This window comes from Eumetopias jubatus, unplaced genomic scaffold (assembly GCF_037043125.1).
Source record: "Eumetopias jubatus isolate StellerSeaLion01/CBP00866 unplaced genomic scaffold, mEumJub1_p1.0 scaffold_6, whole genome shotgun sequence".
In the NCBI taxonomy this organism is placed as follows: domain Eukaryota; kingdom Metazoa; phylum Chordata; class Mammalia; order Carnivora; family Otariidae; genus Eumetopias; species Eumetopias jubatus.
The window spans coordinates 108231139-108256339 of record NW_028274812.1 but is presented as its reverse complement, the minus strand read 5'-3'; the positions used below and the strand labels follow the sequence as shown (position 1 = coordinate 108256339).

The following is a 25201-nucleotide window of genomic DNA, read 5'->3' as shown; positions in this document are numbered from 1 at the left end:
TGCCCTGAACGCAGGAGCTGTTGGACGGTAGACCCATCCTACTCCAGCCTTCTTTAATTCTTCCTTCAATCAAGCCCACGTGCATGCACTCACATTTTACTGTCCTCAAGCCCCTGTCAGCCAGGCGTTACCCTCAGAAAGGTAACTGAAGAGTGTTTAATGAGGGGAGTGTTTGCAGAGAAGGGGGTACCGCTGAGGGACTGGTGACGTGCCCAGAGAGTGGCCACAGAGGGCAGCCCATCTTGCTTCCAAGCCTGAGTGGTAAAGGGAGGTGGCTTTGCCACAGGAGCCCAGGGAGAGTTTTCCCAGGAGCTGTGGTTGAGGGTAGAAGAAACCAATGAGGGCCCCAACTGGGACCCAGTAGGGAGGGCAGGGAACAGGTACCCAGCCTTCCCTCTCCTACTCCCAGCCAGTCTCCTTCCACTGCTTTCCAGTGGATGAACTGCTGGGAGCCAGAGGGCAGGGGAGCCCGAGTGATCCAGTCCGCAGAGGTCAGCCTCCTGGAGCTCAGGGCACACAGAGAAGGCTGGAGAATGAGTGGGGAGGAGGCCAAGAGGATAACCAGCAACACGACCGTGTGGAACCCCCAGGAGCAGGTACAGTTTGGGTATAAGAGGTGAACAACACAGTGGCCTCTACCCCGAGTTTCTGAGGACAGGCTGACAATACACAGCTGCTTATAATGCAAGAAATAAATGAACACTATGTATGTTATCGTAGAAGTGTGAACGTTGTCATAGATGTGAAGGTGACCCCTGTGACTTCCATCTCCTGCTGTTCCTGCCTTGGCACAATCCTCTTCCTCTGAGGCTGAGGGAGACCCGTGACTCGCGCCTCATCCACAGAATGTGGCAAAGGTACCAGGATGGCATTGCCTTGCTTAGTGACCCTATAAGCTTCCATTGTAGCAGATTGGAGAGAGATTCTCCTTGCTGGCTTGATGAAATAAGCAGCCACATTGAGGAGCCCCTGTAACAAGGAACTTTGGACAGCTTCTAGAAACTGTGGGCAGCCTCTAGGACCCAAGAGTGGCCTCCAGACAGGATCTAGCAAGAAGCCAGGGCCCTCAATCCGATAGCCAGGAAACGAATTCTCCCAACCACCTAAAGGAGGTGGATGTGGATTCTTCCCCAGTCAAGCCTCCAGATGCACATACGGCCCAGATGACACCTTGATCCCAGCCCTTTGAGACGTGGGGCAGAGGACCCAGGGAAGCTATGCCCAGACTCCTGGCCCACAGCAACTGCAGGATAATGAAGGTGTAGAGTTGGCAGCTACTGACTTTGTGGTAATGGTTAAGCAGCGTAGGAAGCTAATATAACACATAAGCAAACAGTGTGCTGAGGCAAGAAATATGAATTCTGCCGAGATTCGGAAGGGCTCACAGAGGAGGGTGTGTGTGCTCACACAGGAAGCGGGGCGGGGGGGAGGATGTAAATAGGAAGCGATGGAAAGATGAGCTGTCACCTCATCCTCGAGCCCTTCAGCCCAAACCCTGAAGCCGAGAGGGCTCCGAGGACAAGGATGTTAGCCTGGGCCCCGGCTGCGCGGGAGGAGTGCCCCCCACCCCGGCCCCATATCCAAGACACTCGCCAGACAGCTTAATGGAAGCAGGCCGGCCCCAGCCCCTCCCACCCTGGCCCAGTGCGCCCTGTGTTCATCACTTGAGGCAGAGGAGAGGCAAAGAAGTCTTATTTGGTTTCTTTTTCAAAAATAGCTGTCCTCTGTTCTTGTGAGCAATATGTGTTCATTATAAACCACGTAAAAAATACAGATAATTTTTCAAAAGCCAAGATTAAAATTTCACTGGTGATGTCATGACGCAGATTTGAGCCTTGTTCATGTTTTGGCTGCTTCCTTCCAGTTACAGTTCTCACGAACACAACAGTGTTGTGTGGCAGGGACAACCCTCATCCCAGGCGGGCCTCTAGGCTTAGCCTGGGAATATGCAGGACGAGCAGTAGCAGCTCACCATGCACCTGTGTGCTGGCGCCCTCACTCACACTCACACTCACACACACGTTCCCCAGGCCACTAAGCACACACTCAATGTCCCCCATCCCCATGCCCCTAGGAGGGGATGGTATCAAGTGTGGATCAAATGGAAGGTTGAATTCAGGCCTCCCGGGATGAGTCTCCGGGGATGTGAGAGTGTGGTCAGGAGAGGACCAGTGAGTGTGTGTGTACATGGCTGTGTGTACCTGTATAGTGTTATGTAGGAGGAGATTTCCCCTAGCTGCTCGGGACTCGTCTTGGATGTCCACAAACTCTGCATCAGTCAGGTGTTCTTATATATTAACTATCCGTGGTGTGACTGGAACCCCTTAAATTGTGCTGGCCAGGTGCAGTGCACAGCCCGGATCACTGTACACAGCAGCCCGGTCAGGAGCCCACACCTGGCCCAGCTGTGGAAAAGGAAACAGCTCTATCTCATATGTACCTCAATTCCATGTCTGAGGGCAGGAACCAAAAACATTGAGAACCCGCTCAAAGCAGGAGAGGGGAATGGAGGTAACAGGATCAGAACAGTCACTGGCTGACTGGCTGGCCACCCATTCTGTCCTGGTAAGAAAGGATAAGGAGATTGCAAAATGGGTAAGAAAATCCTCTCACCTATCAGCTCAGGGCCATAATCCTGGGCCTCTGCTTCCCTAAGCTTTGTTCTATTTTCACTCCTCTTTCCTAGGAGCAGTCCCCATTGGCTGCAAGGGTTTAGTGGGGACTTAACGCCAGTTCTCCGGCATCTCCTGGATTTGGTCGTGGGCTCGCGCAGCCCCCCATTACCTTTGTCCCTCTGCTCACCACCTCCTGACATTTCCCTGAGCTGATTCATCGGACCCTCTTTGCTCAGCTTGGGAGGTCTCTGGCCTGTGAGCGAGGAGGGCCCAGGGTTAGAAAGCCAAGCCGCCCTGGGCCAGGGGCCGCGGGGAACAGGACCCGTCCACCTCGGGCACTGCCGCGTGCAGCCTGGGAGATGGGCAATGTGATGGACGGGAAGTCGGTGGAGGAGCTGAGCAGCACCGAGTGCCACCAGTGGTACAAGAAGTTCATGACCGAGTGCCCCTCCGGCCAGCTCACCCTCTACGAGTTCCGTCAGTTCTTCGGCCTCAAGAACCTGAGCCCGTCCGCCAGCCAGTATGTGGAGCAGATGTTTGAGACCTTTGACTTCAACAAAGTGAGCAGAGGCCTGGGTGGGGGGCGCTGGAGGCCCGGCCAGTGCAGGGCTGGGGGGCGCAGGTGCCGGAACATGGCGTCTGCCGGAGGAGGGGGTGTGCTTCTCTGTGTATCTGGGGCTACGTTAGGGAGTCAACTGATCTCATGTTCATTGAGCACCTACTGTGAGTCAGGCACTGGGGGTTCAGAAACAAACCAGGCCCCAGCTGCACCCTCACCTTCCAGGGGAAGACAGAGGGGTCCATAGGTTAGTGTGCCCACAGACCCAACCTAATGGCTTCCTCTGCCTCGTCCACACACACGTCTCGATTTAGTCCAAAACATGTGTGAACACTTAGAAGACAGTCGTCGAGCACCTACTAAGGGCTGGGTGCTATGCCTGGAGCTTTTGCCCAGGCCCTTAGAGGCTCACAGGGTACAGGAGGAGAGGGAGTGGAGAGGAGAGAGCAGGGTGATAAGCCCCTGGCCCCGGCTGGCCTGGCGCAGGCAGGCCCATGTTACGTGGGTCGTCCCTGATGCTCTGTGGTTCACCCGTGATGCTCTGGGGACAGGCCAGGCTGCCTGGTTGCTGGGACCTCTAGGCTACTCCCGGCTCCAAAGTGCCCAAAAACCTCAGCTCACCTTCTCTCAAGTGGGTCTGAATGAAGGTCTGCACGGTGGTCAAATGGTACTCTCCCTGAGTCATCACTGGGACACAGGGTGGGGACTTCCTGATCAGCTAGAGGGGTACCGGGGCAGGGGCTAGGCACAGTGAGTTAGGGCCTTTAGTTTTCATCAGCTGGGTGGCCGTGCACCCAGCATCTCCCCCCCCCCAACCATCCTCAGCTCAGTACCCGCATCTGCCATGGAGGTTGAGAGCATGAGTCAAGATGTTTGTTGGTTTCAAGAGCAAATCTTCCATTTATTTGGAGCAATTCAGTCAAGATGCAGTGGCAGAAGGACCCAAATCTCCAAACCTGTCTCCCTACCCCATTGGACCCCACCCAGGATGTGATGATGCTCTACCATGCATCTACTTCAAGCTGGGGACAGGCTGCCCAGAGCTTTCTCAGCCCCCTTCACTACCCAGAGGGTCCAAACACCACTGTGGGCAGGGCTTCTAAGGACAGCTGGGGCTCAGAAGCTATTTAAAACTCACTAATATTTAGGGTCAAGGGGCCAAAGCAGATTATGGGCTTTGAGTCCCAACCTCAAGGGCAGCATTCTGGTGCCCAGTGGCTTTCCTTGGGTGGGGGGGTTGCTGGGGAGCAGAGTACTGGCGCCTACGGCATGGAGACCAGAAGGGATGGCATCAGCATGCTGGGCCCCCCAAGTGCTCCACAGGAAGGAATAATTCCTGAACGGCAGGGAGGAAAGTAATGGTTGAGCCTCAATGCCTTATATCCAAACACGCAGCTTCTCACCTGCTAAGGAAACCCTTGGGATCAAGACACATCTCCAGAAGGACCCCCTAAAATCGCATGTATGACAGCAGGGAGGGACAACCCACAAACCCTGTATTTGCAAGCATCACCTCCACTGCCCCAATCTTCCTTGATTACACCATGCACACCTTCGCCTTATGGCCTTTGTGATGCTTGGGACCCTCTTCCTCCAGAATTCTGCTTGGCTCACACCTTCCCCGGCTACAAGTCTCTAGCCCAAATTCTCCTTCCCGCTGACACCTGCCCTGATTTCTCGGTTGAAACCCTGTTTAACTGGGGCTAGCCCCTGCCCCTGAATTTCTTGTCCTCCCTTCTCCCAACCAGAGCACGTCTCATCTTCCAAGACGTGCTGAATTACACTTAGCCACTATGTTTGTTGTCTGTCTCCCCCGCTGGAATGTGAGCTCCACGAGGACAGAGATTTTTGTCTGTCTGGTTCAGTGCTTTATCCCCAGGACCTAGAACGATGCCTGGACCACGGTAGGTGCTTAACAAGTATTTGTTATATGAGAAATCATGAGTTCTATGGGCGAATTCTGTGTTTTATAATGCACATTAATTCCGATACATAATTACTACAATGAAGAGTATCTTTGTAACATCTAAAAGGCCTCACGTACACCAACGGTGCCAACCCCCTTTGGGCAATATTGCCTTCTTCCCATTGTCCTGAGCAGAGACAGCTCGGCAGATTGACAGAGAGATGGGACACCGCAGCCGGAAGTTAAGCGGGGCTGTGCAAACGATGGCCTGTGGGCCCATTTTTATGAATGAAGCTTTATTAGAACACACCATGCCCACTTGTTTGCACATCACCCAAACGGAAATAGTTGCTCTCTGGCCCTTTTCAGAAAACATTCGCCAGCCCGCCCCTGAGTTAGCAGACAGTTGCATCCTGGTGGACTGTGCCGGAAGGGCAGGGTTGGGGGTGCAGCAGTGTGATCGGGGAGTGTGCCCCAGGGGATAAGCACGTACTTTGCTTACTTCAAAGTTTTGCCTGGGCTTGGCCGTGCCCGGCACTCACACAGGTGCACACAAATCGATGTAAATCTTCAGCCCTGCCTCTGAGCGCCGGGTAGGATTTGGGCCACCTAGTTTCTAGCCAAGGCTTGCTCATTCATTGGTTACGGGGTCTAACTCCTCTCAGCTTCAGCTTTCATCTGAAAATGGGGACGAAAAATCCCCCCTCCCGGGGGGGGGGTCATGAGATTAAATGAGGAAAGCAAATAACACACTCAGCAGGAGACACTAGAAAGAAGTTAGTATTGCTGTGTATCCTTACTGAACTTCACCCAAACCACAGTCTTGAAAAGCGGGCACTATCATTCCCGGTGTCCAGCTGAGGGACCGAGCCGCAGAGAGGCTGACTTGTCCAAGGCCACATTCTCCTAAGACATCAAGTAGCTCTTTCTGGCACAAAAGCCCATACTTTTCCATTGCCCCCTTTTAGCCATTAAAAAAAAAAAAGTCATGAAAGTAATTTTGAACAGCTCACTGGAAACATTCCCCACAATAGAGAGAGATAAAAAATGAAAAACGAAAGTGTCCTCGCTCCGTGTCCTCTTGCCCAGGAGAAACCTCCTTGGCTATTTTTCTTGCTTCTCTGAGCATTGTGGCACGGGGGGCTTTGCTCTGTTCTGGGGACAACCCCGGGCAGAGGTCAGACAAGGATCAAATGAGCTAAGGTGTATGTGAAAGCCTATGAGCACAGGGAAGCACCACACAAATGTTCAGTATGATACGACACCTATTGTGGGGCTCTGGCTCATCAAGGACTCACCTGAGGCCTAGGGTGGGCACAGAGCCAGATCTCAGAGGCCATCCTGCCCAGCCTCTGTCGCATCTTTAATGACAGTGCTCCAGCCTCTGCTTGTATGCTTTCAGTGACAGGGAGCTCATTACTTCATGAGGCTGGTCCGTCCGCCAGCGGCAAATCTGCCCATTAGAGGTCTTCCTTCTGACCCCAAACGTGCCTCTGGGTAACTTCCCGGTTCTGGAGCCGGGGTTGTGAGTAAGTGGAGGAACAGGGGCTGGACTCCAAGTTCACACGCTCTGAGTCCAGTGCTCCTTACTTTAGAGTGGCTCAGCTTTTCTGCAAAACACAGGCTTTCCTCCTCCAGCTTCACTCCGCTTGGGGGCGAGATGGGCAGAGGCAGGCCTATGTTCCCCACTTCCCTGACCCCACTGGTGGGGCTGGCAGGGGCAGACAGCGGGTCAGCCTGTGAAATTTGGGGGACCCTGGAGAAATACCCCCTAAGCATGTCTTGTGCCACCCTCTCGCATGGTCAATCCCTCCCAGACTCAAGAGGCCAGCACCTTTCCCAGGAAGCCTCCCTGAGCCTCTCCTCTGGCCTCTGTCCTGGCAGAGTTGTGCGATCTTGTTCTGTGATTCCATAATGTCCTGTCCAGATGTGCTATCACTGCATTACATTGTGATGGCATAGTGAGCTCTCTCTCTCTCTCTTTTTTAAGGTTTTTATTTTATTTATTTGACAGAGAGAGACACAGCCCAAGTAGGCAGAGCTGCAGGCAGAGGGAGAGGGAGAAGCAGGCTCCTGGCTGAGCAGGGAGCCCGATGCAGGGCTAGATCCCAGGACCCCGGGATCATGACCTGAGCTGAAGGTAGACGCTTAACGACTGAGCCACCCAGGTGCCCTAGTGATCTCTTTATAGAAACGATCATAGTCAATGTAGTAACAGTAAGAGCTAACATTTCCTCAGTGTTTACCAGATGTCAGTCAGTGTTGAGTGCTTTAGGTACATAAACTCACTTAATCCCACCATAATCCCACAGAGGTAGGTACTATTATAACTGTTATAGATGAGGAAATCGAGGGCCAGAGACATTGAGTCCTTTGTCCCAGATCCCACAGCTTTGAGAGGGTGAAGGCAGGATTCAACCCTGCACCCCACCACTGCACTCCCATCAGGTCGGGGCTCATATCTTACTGAGTTCTGAAGCCTCTGTCTATCCCCGAGCAAAGAAGGTGGTCAGTAAATTTCGAAGAATAACGGGAAGAATAAGACAGGTGTTCCTTCCTCCCTTTCTACCCCCTGCCCTCTCCCCAGCTCGAAAAACCACGCCTTTACCCAGGGGTTCCCTTCCTTTTCCTCCACCTACACACACCTTCTTGCAAATGGAAGGGCTCCAGCTGGAGAATCACATGGGAGAAGCCAGTGACCGTTAGCACCAAAATGCCAGTGAAGAGAGAACATACCCTGGGAACGGGGGGGTTGGTTCACCAGAAGTGCTGGCAGCCTCTGGGGCAGGCCAGGCGGGCTGCCTGGAGGCGGGGACAGAAGCGGAGGGACCCCAGCAGGAGGAGTGCGGGGCGTGGCTCAGCCTCTCCTGGGGCCTCCGGGGTGCGGGCTCAAGGTTCAGCCTCTCCTGGGGCCTCTGGGGGAGCGGGCTCAAGGCGGTTGCGCCTCTCTCGCCCAGGACGGCCACATCGATTTCATGGAGTACGTGGCTGCGCTCAGCCTGGTCCTCAAAGGGAAGGTAGAACAGAAGCTGCGCTGGTATTTCAAGCTCTACGACGTCGATGGCAACGGATGCATCGACCGCGACGAGCTGCTCACCATCATCCGGGTAACTCCAGGTGCCGAGGGCCGGGCCGGGGTGGGGGCAGCGGCCCAGGAGGACCCGGAGCCGACAGCCCGAGGGCGGGCGGGGTGGCTCTTCAGCCGGCAGAACTGCAGTGTCACAAGCGGACACGATTGGGACTGAGGGTCCGGCGCGGGGTGGGGGTGGGGGTGGGGCAGCTGCGCGACCCGGGCCACGGGCCGTCCACTCCCTGGGCTTCTGTTTTTCCATCTGTACCGAGACAAGCTCTTAAACCCCAGCGCGGCCTCTAGTGCCCAGTCTGTTGCTTGGGCACCACTGAGGCCGAGCTAGGATGGGTCCTTCACTTCTCCCCAGGCCATCCGGGCCATTAACCCCTGCAGCGACTCGACCATGAGTGCCGAAGAGTTCACCGATACAGTGTTCTCCAAGATTGATGTCAATGGGGACGGTGAGGAGGGCGGGATGGGGGCCGCCCGGGGAGAGGGGCAGGGGCGGGGTGGGGGGAGGTAAAGAGGGGCCTCTGCTGGCCACATCCTCGATCTGCCCCTGCCCCAGCCACAAGAGTTGGATTTTAGGGACCCCTGGACCAGACTTTGGGCTCTGGCTCCTTTGCCTGCTCCCCCCACAGCCTCACTTTCCCCAGCGTTCGCTCTGTCCCCTTTGCAAGACTCCGGCTCTGGGCCCCAGTACAATGCTCCCGGGGAGACAGGGGCACCCTCCTCCCCCTGACTCCCTTTCTGTCTGCTCCAGGGGAACTCTCCCTGGAGGAGTTCATCGAGGGCGTCCAGAAGGACCAGATGCTCCTGGACACGCTGACACGGAGCCTGGACCTCACCCGCATCGTGCGCAGGCTCCAGAATGGCGAGCAAGAGGAGGGCGCGGAGGGGGCCGGCGGCAGGGAGACTGAGGCAGCCAGCTGAGCCCACCCGGGCTGCTTCTGTACTGGGGAGGGGATGTGTGTTGGTGCCTGGGGTCCTCGTTGTAATACTAGATGCAGTCTACTGAACTCAAAGGCTCAGCTTGCCTCTTTGGGGTGCAGGGCCGGGGCGGAAGGGCAGGGGTGGGCGTACAGAGGATGGCTCCTGGACCCTGTGCATGACTCAGCAGGTGGTGACTGCCTCCTGCTGGGGGCCCTCAGGGCCCTCCGCCAGCTTTTCCCACTGAGCTGCCCCAGTCCCACTCTTTCCCCGTCCAGGGAGCTCGGCCGCAGGGCTGGGCTTTCACGGACTCCGCCGGAATCCTACAGCTCGGGTGCCGCCATCACACGCCCGACCTGCACCCCAGCACGACGAGCCTACTTGTGTGGTGCGCTGATTTGTTCCTCCCTCCCAGAAGCATGTATTGCACACCTCCTTCGTATGAACGCAGGATATTGGACACGCCAAGAAGAGGATAGATCTCATCCCTAAGGAACTAACAGGCTAAGCATCATTATAATAAAATATGGGAAGAGAAGCTATGATACTATAGAAAGTCCTCATTTATCCCGAGGAAATCCGTCTTTATTCAGAAGTGATGGCACAGCACCCTGACTTTCCCCACTGGCCCTGCAGTGGCCTGGGGTGCCCTGGGGTTTCCCACAGCTCTGCGACTCATTGCCTGTGGCAAGTGTCCATCCCTGGTCTAACCTAAATCCCTCTTGCTGCAGTGACACCTGGCACCAGTTGGGAAGTGGGCCAGGCTGTTACAGGTGGGCCCCATTCCCATTCTTTGCACACGCCAGCTTTAGGAAGACCTGAGACCTTGGGGAGAGACACAGGCTGGAGCAGTTGTGATTATTTTTGCAAAGATGCTGCTTCTTCTGGGCTTTGAGTCTTCACTTCAGCTGGGTGTGGGGGAAGGACAAGAAGTGAACAAAAATATAAGGGGAGGAGAGAGAAAACAAGGGGCAAGAGGAGTGAAGCCCCCACCCCCGGGGGGGGGGGGAAGCGGGCAGAGCGGGTCCTACCGATCACCGGGACCACCCCAGCCTGGGAAGTCAGCCAGGGCCTGAACACAGACCTGGCAGGAAGGTGGAGATCAATGCCAGGGGCAGCCTGGGACAAAAGGGAATTGACATTTCTGCGCCTTCTCTTGGTGGCTGCCCCTTGGGAGATCCTGAAGGTAGGGAGGTGGGAGGGTATTTGAACAGAGTTAGGACATTTCCCCAACGTCAAGCACACACCACCTTCCTGACTTGGGGGCGGATCTGTGTCCCACATGGATTACTAGTCTTTTTAAATTGACCGTTTTTTACCTAAAATTTATTTCTAAAGGAAACTTTAGAGGAATATCATGCCTGTGAAATTGCAGTTCAGTAGGTGAGTTTTATTTTTCATCCATCACCATAAAGACATCTCTTCGAACGACTCCCTTTATTTAAATCTAGTTTGTACACTGGGGCTGCACATAGAGTTTGTATGACAAAATAATTCCACATCTAAAAAAATAATAATCAGAAAACCCCTTGCTTTCTCCAACTTGCTCAGTGCGCAGGGAAGATAACTGAAGTTAGGGAGAGAGAAATGGCCACCTTGGGTCACATAGCAGCTGGAGGCAAAGCCGGGCCTCGAACCAATTCTCCCCGGAGACAGAGAGAGGATTCCCCATCCTTCAAGGAGATTCCTCTGGCTTGTGGCTGGGAATCGGGCAGGTCCATGGCGGGGGGGGGGGGGGGGGGTGAGGAGTTTGGAGAGGGTGGTGTGGGATGAGGGGTAGGGAGGGGGAGAGAGGGTTGTGTGGGGGTGTGGGTTAGCAGCAGGGGCTGGGGGAGCAGCACGAGGGCAGAGCTGAAACAGCTCCTTTAAGCACAGCCAAGGGCCAGAAGACCAGAGCCTTACTGGCTGTAATTTTCCCTTGCGGACACCCCTGGTGAAGACAGTTGGGGAGGGGGAGGCAAGACTCCTCCCCATGAACTCTTCAGGATCCTGGGAGGATGTAATTATGATCACACTCACCCCCCAACTTCTATTTTTTCTTCAGACTTGACACCTTCCAGCCCCCGGCCTTCAGAGTGTGTGGGCAGTCTCATTGCTAATTTGGTCTATGGGACCCCCCCCCCCCGCCATCCCTCAGTATTCCCCTGCTTCCAGCTAAGAACCAGGTAGGAAATTGTGGATGCCCCAGAACCACCCAGCCGAAGCATACTTTTCCCAGAAGCAGCTGAAAGGAGAGAGGAAGCCGGTTCCCTTCACCACCCCAGTAAATACTCCCAGTGGACTGTGTCCTGTTGGCCACTTGAGACCAACAGCCCCGATCCACCCCCCTCAGCCCCAACCCCTTTCATAGGGGGTGCCAGAGAAGAGTGGGCACAAGCAGGCTGAGCCAGGGACCCTCTCACTATTCTGGAAACCTGGAGAGCCTGGAGGCTTGGAGGGGCCTGTGGACTCGAACTGGGCTCCCAGGACCCCAGACCCCTCAGAACATGGCACTTTTCCGCCTCTGCTGAGAGATCCAGGCACCGGGATTCACGTCCAACTGCAGCATCTTCATCACCCACTTGTCACGGCGGGCACCTTCGATGAGCTCATTCAGAGACAGCTGGCCTGCGCAAGGGGTAGGAGCGATGGTCACGTGGGAGCATGGAGACACGGGGCTGGGGGCGAGAGGAGAGGCCTCCCCTCCCAGGGGACATCCTCCTAGACAAGCCTACACGTCTTACACGAAGGAGCCTGCAGTCCCGGGGCCCAAGCTTGGGGGCTGGTCAATTCTTCCCGTTCTCCAGGAGTCTCCTGGAGGCTTCAAGAATTTCTTAAAGGGACTTGCTTTGTAAATGAATTTAAGTTTACTTTGGCCCATGGTACCTTCAAAATGTTCCTGGGGGCTCTTCTGTGTGTGTTCCCAGCCAGCTCCCTCCCTCCGCAGCTTTGGGGCTGCTGCGCCAAGCTTGAGGGCAGAGGGCCTCAGTAGCCTGAATGGGGGCCTACCCTACGCCCGTCTCTCCAATACCTCACTCCATTGATTCCTCGGAATTACTATTATACCTTTTTCCAGATGAGGAAACTGAGTCCAGGCGGAGCGGTGAAATGGTTTGCCTGACTCTAACGCTCCTACTCTTTGACTGCGCTTCCCTGGCCTCCATCGGCAGCTCCAGTGGGAGCTTAACTCGCTCTTGCCAACATCACGTGCCAGCGACACCCCTGTTAGGTTATGTCCTCCTCTCGGCCCCCAGAGCCCAGCTGAGGAGAACAGTGGCTGGGAGGTGGAGGGCCTGGGGGTGCTGTGGAGTGGGCCGCCCCCCATCGCTGCCCCCCATTACCATCTCCGTTCTCATCCACCAGAAGGAAGATCCTGTCCACCACCTCCTCGGGTGTGAGCAGCTCTCCATGCTGCTCAGACTCCATCTCCACCCTGCAGGCTTTCTTCAGTCTGTAGATGGCCTGCGGGACAAAACCCGAGCTGCGGCCCTCAGCGAGAGCTTGCGCAGTCCCTCCCCCCAGGCCCTCAGCCCTGCGTCCCCAGCACTGCCTCCCACCCCAACAGCTGGTGCATCTTAGGACCACAGGACCCAGACCCTAATACAAAGTGACCTGTCCTAGGGCTGTTCTCTCAGGGTCCACCTGCGTGTCAGGCCTCACAGGCCACCCCACCCTGATGCTAGCTGGTGGCTTTTCCCCTGTGAGCGTCAGAGTGAGCCCCAAACCCTTCAGTGAGGTACCCGGCTCTGTGGTGGTCTCAGCTCCGCTTTACGCGGTGAGAGATGGAGATCCAGAGAGGAGAAGAGCATGAAGCGTACTTATGAGTGTATGTGTAACATCGGATGATGGGAGATACCGGGGTTTGGACTGGAGGGAAAAACAGGTTTCTCCTTTGCCCTGTGTCCCCTCCCTGTGAGGCACTGTTGGTGAAGGGGAGGGGGGAAGAGACAGAGAACCGTGAGGGTTTTCCTTAGTTTCTCGACGGGGCGCTCTGCGGACAGAGGCCTGTCTTGCCAATCCCAGGGCGTCACGGCCTAGCGCGGTGCCTGGGACACAGTGGGCCCCACCGACAGGGTCTGGGAGCCCCGGAGGTACAGCCAGCCCTGGCACCTCCTGGGATGGATAAACTCGGGCAGACCACAGAACTGCCCCGAGGCGACTTCTTTATCTGTGGCCTGGGCGGACAGCCCCCACTTGGGAGTACGCTTCTGGGGAGGAACAGGCTGACGCGGTCAGGTGTCAGTCCAGGCTATACTGGGGACGTTTTCCTCCTTGCTCATTCTTGCTAATCGTCTATCAGCGTGGTTGGTCCTGCAAAGAACCAGCTTTTGGTTTTGTTGACTTTTCTTCTCTGTGCGCTTGTTTTCTACTTCATTAATTTCTGCTCTTTAGTATTTCCCTTCTTCTACTCTCTGGGTTTAATTTACTCTTCTTTTTCTCTCTCTCTTTTTTTTTTAAGATTTTGTTTATTCATCTGTCAGAGAGAGAGAGAGAGAGAGAGAGCCGAGCAGGGCGAGGGGTGGGGAGAGGGAAGAAGCAGACGCCCCATCGAGCAGGGAGCCAGACTCGGGGCTGGATCCCAGGACCCCACGATCATGACCTGAGCCGAAGGCAGGCGCTTAACCGCTTAACAACTGAGCCACCCAGGCGCCCCTGTTTTTTTTCTAATTTTTTGAGATGACTTCTAAGATCATTGATCTTCAGTCTCTTATTTTCTAGCATATACATTTTAGGGCTAAAAAGCCTCTGCCAGCCCAGCATTGGTTGCATTCCCCCGTTTTGTTATGTTACGTGTGCATTAATGCCCAGTTCAAAATACTTGGTGCACCTCTGTGTGTGGTATAATTTCTATGCTGTCTGGAATATTTAGCAGTGTGTTGCCTTATTTCCAAGCCGATGGGGATTTTTAAGGTATCTTTTTGTAACCGCTTTCTAGCCTAATTCTGACTGGGGACGGAAAGCACTCTCTGAATGATTCCAATGCTGCCCCCAGCCACAGGGGCCCCCCCGGCAGCCGCTCACCCCCACGATGTCCAACAGCTCCAGGCGGTCGATGCAGCCGTTGCGGTCCTTGTCGTAGATCTTGAAGGTCCACTTGAGCTTGTGCTCCAGGGTGCCCCTCAGCACGAGGTTCAGAGCTGCCACATACTCCAGGAAGTCGATGGTGTTGTCCTGAGGTGGGGACGGGAGCTGTGAGGCCCACCCCCCCTTCCCCGGGGCACAGAGGCGGGCGGATTCTGGCCCATCCATCCCTGCACGCCCAGGGCTTTCCCTCCGGCCACCCTTGTGGCCTCTACAGCTTCGCTCATGGCTGGGCTCCAGCCCAGCATCCTTACCCAGTCTGGGATCACCCCATCCTACCTGCCCTTCCAGGCCCCAGCTCAAGGTTCGCCTCCTCCAGGAAGCCTTCCTTCTCTGACTGCTTCAGCTTACAGTGGTCTCTCTCGCTCCCTCTCCTAGCATTCAGGGCCCCTATACGCGGTTCTGCGCAGTTTGGGTCTCACTCTTGTGGCCTTGCTTAGCCGTTCTGTGCCTGTGTCTCATTCTCTAGCTGTATCATAGGCTCCCCGAGAAACGGGGGACTTCCACTGTCCTTGTCTCTCCTATGTGCTTCGCACAGCGCCGCTGCTGTGTGTCAGGTCTCATAAATATGTACGAATCCATGAATCCGTGATTGACTTCATTTGAATTTGGCACTAAGGCAGTTCTGGAAGATTGGAAAGCCGTGCTCACACTAAAAATGTCCTTTGCCCTTTCATTCACTCTGAGCCCGAGGGAAGGCAGATAGGCCGTGGCTCCAGCCCGGCTCACAGCTCACGTATATATAGGCCCAAGTGGGCATCACCCTCCCCGCAGGACAGGCCTCCTCCACCCCCACCCAGGAAGGGGCAGGGGAGACTGAACTCAGGGGCTAACCGCCCAGGGGGAGGAGGGGGGCACAGTCCACCTCTGTGGTGACTCTGACCAAGTAACCAGAATGTGACAATGATCCAAAAGCAGTACACAAGAGGCAGAGGGAGCACTTGCTTCTTGTCCTTCCACACCAGTTGAGTTGGAGGTGAGAGGCTGCTGGTGGCGTCTGCAGTGGGTGGTCAGGCTGAGCCTCACAAGGAGCTCCCACTTCTAGGAGCTCCTGCTTCTGAGGGCGGGGACCTCAGCTCTCCAAAGCCAGAACCCGAGTCATCACTCTCCCCAGAGTGGCTGTCATGCACGGGGCTTTGTAACGGGGAATGACCTTGCAGGCCCAGAGCACCTCTGGCCCATTGGGTCATGCGGCTCGGGAGCCCCACCCCCAGATCAAGGGGTGGTGAGCAAGGTGTGAGCCATGAAACAGGACAGACAATGAAGCAAATAGCAAAAAGCCTATGGAAAAACCAAGAAGGAAACAAAACCAGCCCACCTCAACACCCAAAGTGTCTTATTCAACACCTTTTATGTGATTACTTCTGGTCCTCCACACCCCCCACCATGCATTTATCTAACTGAGGTCAGACTAGCTATGGTTTTATCTCCTGGATTTTTATCTTAGAATGCCCCATGTCTTTAAAATCATTTGAAATCATTTTATTTTTTTGAGGGGTACTCTGCAGTCCTTCTTGCTGAACATGGTTTTAATATTTTACGTTACACAAGGAACATCTTTGTGTATAGATATGTTTTCTTATAACTCTGGTAATTTTTTTAGGGTAGGTTCTTAGCAATGTTTTTTTTTTCTTTCTCTCTCTTTTTTCACTAGTCTTTAATGCACTGTGTAAGTCTACCGTTCTGAGAAATTTTGTCACGTGTGTAGATGGGAGTAAATCTCAAGGCAAGGACATTCTCTTGTGTTAATAGTCACATCCCTCTTCCGACCATAACCCTCGGCAGCCACCGATCTGTTCTCCAGGACTATAGTATATCCACCTGGAGAATGGTATACACGTGGGATCACACAGTGTGTAGCTTTAAGATTGGCTGGTTTCACTCAGCACGATGCCCTGGAGACCCATCCAAGCTGCTGAGTGTATCAACACTTCCTTCCTTGCTACTGCTGAGGGGTCCTCCACTGCATGAATAGCCCCTCGCTGTTCTCCTCACTCACTGAAGTTTATCTGGCTTGCTTCCAACCACCCTCCCTGAGCTTTATTGAGATATAATTGCAGACTAGCCTTTTAAAGAACGTTGTGTGAATTTAAGGTGTGCAATGTGATGGTTGGTTGGTTGTTTTTTGAAAGGCTATTTTCATTAGTAATTGTTTATTAAGCTTACTAAAAATCAATCTTATGTTTCTTTTTTAACAAGAGTAGAAAAACGTATGCTAAATGGTTGGTAGGAACCATCTATGTCACGTATGCCATCTCCCTCGGGCTTGTTATACCCACTTTATGGATGAGGAAGCTGAGGCTCAGAGGTTAAATAAGTTGCCCAAGGAAAAGCCACCCAGGAAGTGGCTGAGGCTTTCAAGCTACATGTCTTCTCTAGTTCAAGTTGGAGAACTTTCCTTCTCCTCTTAAGGTCTATTACTGTCTGAAAAATGAGCCTCGTATCTATCACCACAGAGAGAAAAACAAAAAAACAAAACCACTGACAAATCCTTACTCTCCAGACCTATGGCTTCTCCCACATTCTTTGTCTAGAACCTTCTGTTCTCACAACATCCTCCCTCAGCATGATACAGTCACCACAATGAGCCCTTGCCTCCCAAGAGGCACACTGTAGAATAGCCCTTCCTGAGGAGTGACCTCACCTGTAAGGTTGTTCAACCCCAGGACGAGTCCTGGAAGCTCCCAGCTGGGACTAATCTCATCCTCTGTGCCCGGCCCTCGTCAGCTTCAATTACCCACAGGGGCAATGGGAAGATGATGGAAATGCTTCTGTCAGCTCAAGAGCAGGAGTGGAAGTGACAGGCGTGGGATCTGCTCTGTTGGATTATCTGCCCCATTTCTCTCTGAACTGGCTGCGTTTCTGCACCAGCCCTGACCCTACCTCAGGTTACATAAGGATCCCAGACGACATTTGATTTCACCCTCCCTTTTCTTCCAACCTAGTGCATCACAGGGCAAGCGCTGGAGAGAAGAGTGTTAGAAGGGGGAGGAGTGGCAGAGACAGGCACCCCGACCTCCTTACCTCCTCCAAACCCCCATTCCTACCCTCCCAGAATTGATGTGTGAGCTAGATCTATGACCCCCTGATCTTATTTGCCCCAGCAAGTTCAGACCAATTGCCCAGAAATGAGATTCACTAATGTAAGGATTGTGCCGACGTGGGGAGTGGAGATGGGTGTGGGTTTGGAGACAGAAACTAAGTGGGCAAAGGAAAGGAGGAGGGGCTCAGTCCCCAAAAGAGGAACTTAACACACCTCTAGGAAAGCTCTTCCTTAGTAGTAGAATTCCAGTTAATAAACAAAGAAGGGATGGTAGAATTAGAAAATTATCAACGGATGTCAAACCTAGCAAATGCAAATCTGAGGAGCAGGAGGATATTTGCTTAGTCTCAAAGTATCTCCCTATAAGATGCTTGTTAAGTACAAAGGAAAAATGTGAAGTAAGTGGAGGAAACCGGCAGACACCATGGAACCAAGTGATGGAAGTTAACCACTCAGCAATGGGGCAGACCAACATGACGTGCCCCCGACAGGAGGCCCTGAGAAGGACATGACATGACCTCTGGGGCATCTGTGCCAGAAACGGAAAACCCGAAACTAATCAAAAGCTACACTGAACAAACACAAACTGTGAGATGTTCTACAAAATTAATTGGCCTGCAATCTTCAAAAATGTAAGGGTCAAATAAGACAAAGAAAAGCTGAGATTAAAGATTCCAAATTAAAGGCTAAAAAGACAGGCCAAGTAAATGCAATGTGTGATCGGACCAAAAAAAGAAAGAAAGAAAGGAAAGCAAGAAAGCAAGCTATAAAGGACACATTACATGTCAATTTGACAAAACTTGAATATGGATTAGGTAATGGAATTGGGTCAATGTTGAATTTCCTGACTTTTTAATAAAAAGATTTATTTATTTGAGAGAGAGCATGCACAGAGGGAGAGGGAGAGAGGAACTGAAGCAGACTCCATGCCCAGCATGGAGCCTAACGCAGGGCTCAATCTCATAACCCTGAGATCACAACCTGAGCAGAAAGCAAGAGTTGGGTGCTTAACCGACTGCACCACCCAGGTGCCCCTGGATTTCCTGACTTTGATCTTTGTATTAGGTTATTTAAGAGAACCTCCTTGTTCTTAGGAAAAACACACTGAAATACATGGTGGTAAAAGGGCATGACATCTCCAACTTTCTCCAAAAGAGAGGGACACACACACACACACACACACACACACACACACACACAGCAAATGAGGCAAAATGTAAACAACTGGATAAAGTGTACGTGGGAGTCACTTATATTATTCTTTCAACTTGGCATAAGTTTGAAATCCTGTCCAAATAAAACTTATAGGGGCACCGGCACGGCTCAGTCAAGTTAAGTGTCTGCCTTCAGCTCAGATCATGGTCCCAGGGTCCTGGGATGGAGCCCCAAGTCGGGCTGCCAGCTCAGCTGCGAGTCTGCTTCTCCCTCTGCCTGCCACTCCCCCTGCTTGTGCTCTCTTCTCTCTCTGTCTCTAAGATAAATCAATAAAATCTTTTTAAAAAGTTATAAAGAAAGGAAAAAAGCAGTTGCTGCCTATCACGTGCTAATTTGTAAGAAGAGATGAGGTAGGTATAAGGGGTTCAGCTATGTTATGTCCACTAGCTTGACAATCCCTTTGGGATCTTGAGTTGTTATCATACTGAATTTTTAGACGAATATGGGGAAGACTGATATATTTATGATAGTAAGCCTTGTCACGTATGACCTGTTTTGTTAAAAATCACTTTCTCTTTCTCAAAAACAAAAAAAACAAAACAACAAAACCAGAAACAAACTGCCTTCTCAGCAGGCACACCTGACTGGGAGTCAGGACCCTTCCGTGTATGACCTTGGCCAATCAGTTCACTCCCTTTTGTCCTGGCTGTTTCGTCATTTCATTTGGGTAATGAAGTGGGCTGCCGCGGGCTTGGAGGAGGAGCTTGGAGAAGTCTGAAGCTCAGTCTGTGCCCTTTGAGGGAGTTCATGCGGTTCATCCCCAAGGAGGTTTCTGCTGCCCTGAGGACGCCGACCCCACCCTCCCATCCCCCCGACACGTGCTGAGGAGATGTGCACTGACTGGTACTCAGACCAAGGTCAGCCCTGAAGGGCATTCCCAGTGTTTCAGCCTAGAGAGTGAAGCTCTCCACGCATGGAGAAGTGGGGTATAGAGGCTTTCTCCAGATCAGTATCTAGGCCCAACACCCTCCCCTCAATATGGGTGGCGGAAATAGTACTTGAGGCAAATCTAATGATCTGAAGGATGATGGCGGCACCGGATGGACAACCTTAAAGAATGAAGGGGTTTCCATTTCTAAATTCAATCTCCAGGTTCGCACTTACAAAATATAGCATCTTCTCAACTGCAGGTGCCATTGGAGGGCTTAAAGAAATCCTGTGGTTGAATGATTTCATGGAACCTTCCATGACTAGGAGACTTGTAAGGGACTTTTGCAACGTCCGTCCAGTTGCCCCATCAGCACAGGAGGCCCCTCCAGCATGTGGGTGGGAAGACTGGTCTCAACTCCAAGGACCCCAGCGAGGGGGAGCTCAGGCCTTTGGGACAGTTCTTTAGCTCTTTGGAGTGACAGGGGCTCTGGTGGGTGTGAAAAACCAAGCCCTAAGGCTGTAGAGCCTTGGCCAAAAATACAGAGACTGCGGACTGACCTGTGTGCCCCTCTGCCCAGCCTACCTTCAGCTCTCAGCAGGAGGAGAGGGAGAGTCAGGAAGAGCAGAGAGACAGAGGGAGAGAAGGTGAGACAGAGAGGAGGGAAGGAAAGATGGGAAGGGACAGGATGATGGGAAGAGAGAAGAGTGTGGGCGAAAGAGAGAGACAGAAAAGGGGAGCAGGGAATGGAGAGAAGAAAGCAGGAGGACTGGGGACGGGGAGCTCCCTCCCACCAGGGATGCTCCTTCCGCTCAACGGATGTGAGCCAGGCAGGCTGGCCGCCGTCCTCCCTTCGGTCCCTCCTTACCCCATTCTTGTCGAAGGCTTGGAACATGCCCTCTACATACTGGGTGGCCTCCTCGTTGCCTGTGACCTTGAAGAAGCGCTTAAACTCGTGCAGGAAGAGAGAGCCGCTGGGGCACTCCACCACGAACTTCTTGTACCACTCCTGGAGCTCGGCCAAGTCCATTTCGCCGGCCGCCTCCACCTCCTCCCAGCTGAACTGCTGCCCCATCCTGGCCTGGGGGGGATGTCAGGGAGCCAGGATGTGTGCTGCCTCGGGGGCTGCTGCGGATCCGTGCCTTAGGCGAGGGCCCTCTTCCCGCCTCTCCTCCGCTCAGCCAGCCTCTTCATCATCTCCTGGTGACTGAACACGATGGGCCGTGTAGGGGCAGGTGGCTGGGGAGGGGGGGGCACCAGCCCAGCTCAGCACCCTAAGATCATTAGAAGATTCCTCTGGAAGGTCTGACCTCCAGGCAGCTGAGCTCCCCCAGCCTCACCCCTCCCTTCAGTCTCACCAACCACGCAACTCAGCCTCCCCGGCAGATTGGGAAGGGGGAGAAAGGCAGGACACCGACACCCCACCATCTCACACACACTCCCCGTTCCTTTAGTTGGGCACCGCACTGCTCCAGAGAGGCTCGACTTGGAGACACAGGAGATTCTGAAGTCCAGAGAGGGGCACAAGACCAACTCCTAGCCCACGAAACAGAACCCGCTGGCGAGCTGGGGCTCACTCCTCCCCAGGGCCCAGTGAGAAGCAGCAGAATCGGTGACGCGAAGGTCCCCAAGCTCAGTCCCAGCAAGTCACACCCTTGAGTCTTGGAAATTTTCCATTTTCCAATTTAAAGGACAAATGCTTCCTTCCAACACCCTTCACACAAGACCTAGGGACAGGGCTTCTCCTACTTTCTCTCCCAAGTGTGAGTACATGAGAAGGATCTGGGAGCATGGCTTAAAATACCTCTAAGCCTCTTGCTTTTATATTAAATGTCCTGCAAATTTGTTTTTGAATCAATTATATATTTGCGCTTATTTTAATGTAATATTAAAATGATACCTTCAAGAAACCAGAAGATCTGATGCACTTTTCTAGATTCTAGGAGCAGCTGTTCCAGTGAGTCTTCTAATCTCAGGGGTAACACTGCCTGTCTCCCATTGGCTGTCCGTTCCTGAAACGTTCTGTACACCTCCAGGCCTGACCCCCTCTCTCACATAACCCCCCACCTCCATATGTTCCTAATCTCTTGACGTTCTTCTAAGTTCTTGCCTTTCCTGAGGTTGGAACCCCACTTCCTGTCATCCTTGCAAGCGCTCATGGATTTTTCTCCCACATCCCACCCACATCTCTTGGGGTCAGGAGAGTAGGGCTCACTTCCCCGCTCCTACTTGTTGCCTCCACTTTTTCTCTTTTCTGCCTCAAAAATGCTAGTCCCTTTGAAGCCACGTCCGACTCAACCCATTTGCCATCACTCACTGGCGACTTCACCACTTTGTCTCAAAGCACCAGTTTGGTGACTCCCACTTCCAGGTGGAGAGCGGATCCATCCCCCACTCCGACCTCACAGGTCCCTGATCTCCTTTGTTCCAAAGAGCTTTTCTTCCACCCCGCCTTGGCCTCCCATTCGTGGTCCCTTGGGCCAGCAGCTGCAGCATCTGGGAGCTCGTTAGAAATGCCGATTCTCAGGCCCCACCTCTCCTACTGAACCCAGAACCCTGCGGATGGGCGCAGCAATCTGTGTTTGAACAAGCCCTCCACATGCTTCCAAAGCACACTGAAGTTCGGGCACCACTACTGTAGGCCTTGCAATCACACATTTCTGAACCCCCTCTGAGACATTCACTTCCAGCTCACTCTGTAACACCTTCACCCAATAAGGCACCAGCCTGACCTGCTGCAATCTGCTCATCTCGTTTTTTAACACCCATCACCTCGTTCATACCCTGGCTTTCCTCCTTATCCACAGCCCAACACTCTTGCCATTTCCTTGCCATGACCTTGAACTTCGTGCCGCTCTCTCCCTCTAACTGCTCAGTTGGCAGAACCTGACCCCGGCTAAAGCCACTAACCGTTGGCTAACAGCTCACCTGTACCCACGAGGCACTAGTACACGCCCGTCCCTGCTGATGTCACTCTCCCCTCCTGAGATGACTTCTCCACAAGCTGCCTGCCCTCAGACCTTCCACTCGCTCCCATGTCCAGCTGATGACCTTGTCACAAACTTCACTGCAGAGAGGAGTAGATGCATCATCACATGACCACGTCAACTTCCCACGAGACTTCTCTGCACCTGTGCCCACGCTCTCGCCCTCTTCCTGGGTCCCTGGAAGTGGTGATCCTTCCCTTCTCCACCTTTCAGCTCCTCTGCTAGGTCTCATCTCTCCGGCTACCCAAGCACTTCACTCCCAAAATTATTCCTTTTCTCTGCTGCATCCTCAGCTTATCCTTCTCTAATGGATCATTCCTGTCTGAGAACCGCCATAACGTCACCTTTATTAAAACAAAACCAAACAAAAATCCTTCTTTGACTCCACATTCAGGGTCCCATTATGGGACTTCCAATGGGCCCATACGCTTTTGCCTTCATGGGTCATAAGATAAATATTGGATAAATAAATATTAAATAAATGTTGAAAATATTTTATCACTCATTGGTATAAAGATGAACATAAACCAGTACAGACTATACTTCTTTCTCATTCTTTCTTCTGATTTTGAAAGAAACGAAACATTTAAAAGAAATTAAAAATCCTGGGGACCCCAGGCACTGTGCCTACTGCATCCCCTTGGCCCTCCAGCTACTGTCTTAATTTTGGCTCCTCTTCTAACAAAACCCCTTGTGGAAGATGTTATTTTCCAAAAATTGCACCGCAACAGATCTGGTCTCACTCGTTCCTCCCATCAAGGGAAGAGTCTATTTCTCCTTCTCCTCAACCTGGATGGGACTTTGTGGCTACTCATTGGCGAGAAGAGGCAAAAGGGACACTGGGTGACTTCCATCAAAGGCGATAAGGCTTCTGCCTGGCTCTCCCTCAGGACTCGCCCTTGGAGCTCAGCCCCATATTGTGGGAAGCCCAGAGCACCTGCGGGGGTTCCGGCTGGCAGCCCACCTCAACCACCAGGAGTGTCGGGTGAGTGACTCTGCAGATGACTCCAGCCCCTGTCTTCCAGCCACTGTAGCTGATACCAAATGGGGCATTGTCCCCACAGAGCCGTGACCAAGCTGTAATTCGTGTGCGAAGTGTCACTGAAGCTACTAGGGGTTGGGTGTTTTTCGGGTAGCGATAGATAACTGAACATTCTCAAAACTGTTCTGCATCCTCTTCTTTCTTATGCACTCAGCTTACTCCAGTTGGACGCTCTCATCCTTGTCGCTCCATGGAGAAGTGGTCACCAATGACCTACTTTTCTCACTCAATCTGCCAGCAGATTCATCCCGGTTCAACCAATGAATTCTTTCCTCAAACACTCCAGGTTTCAAGAACCCACACTCCTCTGATTTCACTCCAACCTCACTGACCACTCATCTCCTTTGCTCGCAGTTCCTCCTGTTTAACAAATCTCTTCTGGCCCGGGGCTCCCAGGCTCCTGGTTGGTACCCTTCCCACCTCCCCACAGTGCCCCCCAGGTGAGCTCATTCACCCCCACATACTATCGGTAGGCTGAGTCCTTCTTCAATCTTTTCTTTCTCTTAGATCTCAATCTACCAGTGGGCCATTCCGTCAGCTCTGCCTCCAAACCATATTCTGAATCCAACTACTTCTCATCACCTCCATTACTGCATCTCTCGTCCAGGCCATGTCCTCACACCTGGTCCCCTGCAGCAGGTCCTAAACTGGTGTTTCTGCCCCCTTTCACAGTCCCTACCCAGCACCAAAATAATGTGTTCTACAGCATCAACCTCATCTGTCATTCTCCTGCTGCCAACCTTCCAATGGCTTCCCATTCACACTCAGAATTAAATCCATGCTCCTTCCCACAGCCGTGACGCATGACACAATCTAGCCCTTGCCTACTTGATCTTCATGTTCCTCGGCCCTTGTCCCCAGACACGCTAAACTCATGGGGCCTTACCATTGATTGTTCCTGCTGCCCGGACTGCTCTTCCCCTCTGGCTTCCCATGGCTGTCTTCTTGACACTCTTCCCTCCTCAGAGAGAGATTTCCCAAGCCCACCTCAAGTAGCCACTCAAGTCATCCTGACACTATCCTATTTTATTTGCTTCATCATGCTTAACTGAATCTTATTCTTTTCCCCCCCTTATTATGTCTTCTCCACCAAGTCCAAGATCCTTGAGGAGAGGACTTCACTGTACACACGGAATTCTCAGTGTCCAGAACAGTGCTTGGCACATACAAGGAACTCAAATACATATTGAGTCACTGAGCAAAGTGCTCAGCACACAGGCAGTGCTGAATGAATGTGAGCTCTTACTCCTTAATTTGATAGAACAACTCCCTTGACTCCTTTGAGAGTGGCTGGGTTCGCAGGTAGCTGTTGATGTGAAAAGGCAGTGGGATTTTGGAACTGGAAGAGGCCTTGAAGATCACGTGGCCCAGTGATTTCTAACCTTTCCCCCATCACCTCACACCTGAAGACATGTGCCCAGCAGCTGCTGAGGCTCTGCACCAACAGCACCTTAACTGGCTGGGTGTGAAGGGGTGTCACCCCTCTCTCTGTGTTTATCGACATTCAAGCAACATTGAGGAGTGACTAAAGCACGGCACCTATGCTCAAGTTAAGACACTATATGGGCGAGGGGCGTCTGGGTGGCTCAGCGGGTGAAGCATCTGCCTTCGGCTCAGGTCATGATCTCAGGGTCCTGGGATCGAGCCCCACATGGGGCTCCCTGCTCGGGGAGCCTGATTCTCCCTCTCTTCCCTGCTTGTGCTCTCTTTCTCTCTCAAATAAATAAGTAAAATCTTAAAAAAAAAAAAAAACAACTATGAATGAAATTAACTTGATTTAACCTCTGGTCAAGGAATCTAAAATTCAGTTGGCTTCTTTCGTTTGGGTCAGTCGTCCATGACCTGCCCTTAAATACTGCTGAGCTGTCGAGGTATAAATATACCATTTTAAAGAGGATTAGGAGC

At 52.8% G+C, this 25201-nt stretch overlaps 2 protein-coding genes across 2 annotated transcripts; one reads left to right on the top strand and one right to left on the bottom strand.

The window, feature by feature from the left end:
- Positions 1-2974: 2974 nt before the first annotated feature.
- GUCA1A (guanylate cyclase activator 1A) lies at positions 2975-9083 on the top strand. The gene is made up of 4 exons (XM_028097853.1): positions 2975-3175; positions 8038-8187; positions 8518-8611; positions 8914-9083. Exons 1-4 carry the CDS (start codon positions 2975-2977, stop codon positions 9081-9083), a joined length of 615 nt encoding a protein of 204 aa, XP_027953654.1.
- Positions 9084-11559: 2476 nt separating this feature from the next.
- On the bottom strand, positions 11560-20342 carry GUCA1B (guanylate cyclase activator 1B). The gene is made up of 4 exons (XM_028097466.2): positions 20136-20342; positions 14082-14231; positions 12401-12521; positions 11560-11687 (listed from the first exon to the last, which is right to left on the bottom strand). The coding sequence occupies exons 1-4, from the start codon at positions 20340-20342 to the stop codon at positions 11560-11562; spliced, it is 606 nt and encodes a 201-aa protein (XP_027953267.1).
- Positions 20343-25201: the final 4859 nt, after the last annotated feature.